The 2,972-nt window shown below is 36.9% G+C and overlaps 1 gene segment (V, D, J or C); it reads left to right on the top strand.

Annotated features, from left to right (window-relative positions):
* The first annotated feature begins 410 nt into the window (after positions 1-410).
* Positions 411-972, top strand: LOC133645019 (Ig kappa chain V region 3547-like). The segment is given in 3 exon segments: positions 411-462; positions 534-831; positions 879-972. Coding segments are annotated over 3 exon segments (444 nt in total).
* Positions 973-2,972: the final 2,000 nt, after the last annotated feature.

The following is a 2,972-nucleotide window of genomic DNA, read 5'->3' as shown; positions in this document are numbered from 1 at the left end:
CAGCCGGATCACTGTTAGGACAACAAATACACACTCAGTATGTTAACATGCACTAAAAAGCTAATTCTTGTCTTCATTTGGATGAAAGTAGTTTGTTTAAAAAAAAACATATGTAAGGTGATATGAAGGTGAAGTTTAGCCCTCATAGGTAAAAAGACCAAGAATCATAGAACACTTTCCATAAAGCAAGTTGGAGGAGTTGTGGTGAAAGTGGAGCGTCAGTGAAGGGGTCTGAGGCAGATGTGCAACACAAACATGGACAGGAAGTGGTCCTGCCCACGCCTCCCTCTCACTTTCACAAAGACAGGTGCGCTCGGAGCTCATTTGCATGAGCGCTCCGCTTGGCCGCACCGCCACGTCTTGATAAATCTGGACTCTTTCCACGCACTGGGCTGGAAAAGTGCATCAAGATGTGGCCTGCACCAGTGCTTCTGCTCGTCCAGTCGGCTCTGCTGATTCAAGGTGAGACAAAGACTCTTTTGAGTCGTCCCTAAAGGGAAAGTGTTGATGTAATCATCGCCGTCTCCTTTCAGGATCTTCCGCCCAGGATTCTCAGATCCAGACGGACAAAATCAAGTATGTCAGTCTTGGTGGGACGGTGACCATCAGCGCCAAAGGGAGCTCACACACTGGTGTTAATCTCAGTTGGTACCAAGTGAAACCTGGACAGGTTCCTAAACCTCTGATCTATAAGGCATCCCAACTTTTTTCTGGAACACCATCTCGATTCAGTGGCACACAATCTGGCTCTGACTACACTCTGACTATCAGTGGTGTTCAGGCAGAAGATGTCGCTGATTACTACTGTCTAGCCTATTTTGGACCTGGAACGTATACACGGTGATTGAGAGCTGTACAAAAACCTCCTTTGGTTTGAGGGAAGTGAAAGTGGAAGATGATGATGACTGGTCCACTGAACAAAGATCACCAAGCAGAACCAGCGTCAATCTGAACAAGTTGATTGGCTTGTAAGAAAAAGTTGAAATGAGGGAAGAAGAAGTCACACTAACACTCAGGGCCGGCCCGTCCCGTAAACACTTTATGCCAAAGTTTTCCAAGCCAAGGACCCCCAAACTAAAATAAAGATGGAGTGAGGACCCCCAACTAACACATCTTTTATAAAATTGGGTTTTATATTAAATTGGTCCTTAAAGTAGCTGTAGCTCTTACTCCTAAACTTTACATAAATTAACTCCAGGACACAGAACACATGGATTAATTAATACATGGAACTGATTATTGGCTAGGATAGGCTCCAGCCCACCGCGACCCCTAGAGGGACAAGGGGTAGAAAATGGATAGATGGATGATTATTGCTAATATGTATTTAAATACATTCACATTTGTGAAAATTATAAATATATACAATTATTTATGAAAAGTATATAACTAAAAAATAGTCTATTTCGCCAAAAATGTTAGGACCCCCCCAGCCTCCGCGAACCCCTTGGTGAAGACCAATGCTCTTTGTGGTTGTTTAGGGCCACACATGATTGATAAAAAAGGAATTATTAACTATAATTTAAACTATAGTTTGAAGTCCCAATCTAGAAATATGAATGTGCTTCAGCATTTGTCCTGTTTTGTTGTGATACAGTACATTTGAAAATGCATGGATAACAATAATATTCTATTTGAATTGAGCACAGTGTGTTCAAAGTCTGACACACATATGACAGGAAAAGTGAAAAACTGGAGCACATTTTGGGGATTTTCCTGCTCCCCCAAAAAAACTATTTACTTTAATTACTTTCAGGCAATAAAGATCAATTAAAAACTTAAATTAAGTTTTTTGCACTTGATTTGTTGATTAGAGCATGAACTAAGGAGGTTTGTTTGTGTCTTTATTATGAAACCTTCTTTTTGACACTAAATTTATGTAACTGAATTTATTTGCTTGAATTTTGTGAACTTTTTTTTTTTTTACCTGACAATTCAATTAAACTTTCATTTCATTTAATTTCATTATTTATTTTCAATCAACCAATCAATCAATCAATCTATCTATGTTTATTTGTATAACACATTACAACAAGCAAGCGTCTTTTCGTGTCATCCTCGCCACTTTTGGGTCCTAAATGGCTGTCAGAGTGTACCAACTTGTCGGAATACCTCCTCAGACTTCTTCTGTCCAGGTGAGATGCATGATTTATGATCTACAATAAACTTCCAGGGAGCAGGAAGAGTTTTTAAATACTGAATTTTAACAAATTAAATGTTTAAACACACAGATTTGCTCACACGTTTTTAAAATAAAATTCACATCATAATTTTATGGGAAAAAATCAGTCCACACTTGGTAATAAAGACACAAATGAACCTCCATAGTCAACCAGTCATTGAAATATTTAACCATGTTTCACATTTTGTCAAGGACTGAATTTGTTTGTATGATCTTCAAAATGATGAATAAATGTCACTCTATGTGAAGTGAATCTATGGAATATTCTATTGGTAGCCAGCGTCCTCTGCAGTGGACATTTGCTTGCGCTCTATTTCTTTTGTCACAGTTACACATTTTGGGGAAAAACAAATGTCCACTGCAGAGGACGCTGGCTCTCATGAGGATATGAGTTTCACTTTAGGAATTGAATTAGTGACATAAATGACATTTGTCAAAGAAATGATAGTAGATTTATTTTGTCTTTTAAACATTGTGCATTTTTCTTTCATGTTTAGCATTCAGTTGAAATAACTTTAACCCCCTTTTGGCTCCTTTGACTTTTAATTTGATGTTTTAAACATTTTCATAATTTTTTATACATTTTTATCACCATTTTTTTTAATGAATTGTTTTTTTGCTTTTTTTCTCTATTTAATTTTCATGAGCATTTGTTAATACAATTCTAAAAAGAAAGACTTTATCGTTCATTAAAATTGTTGTTAATTTGTTTTTGCAATTCAAAACTATTCCTTTACAATTATTATTTTTAATTTACTCATTTATTTATTTGAATGGACCAATGGAGAGG

The sequence above is a fragment of the Entelurus aequoreus genome, linkage group LG03, assembly GCF_033978785.1.
Source record: "Entelurus aequoreus isolate RoL-2023_Sb linkage group LG03, RoL_Eaeq_v1.1, whole genome shotgun sequence".
NCBI classification, from domain to species: Eukaryota; Metazoa; Chordata; class Actinopteri; order Syngnathiformes; family Syngnathidae; genus Entelurus; species Entelurus aequoreus.
This window is presented reverse-complemented; position numbering and strand designations above follow the sequence as displayed.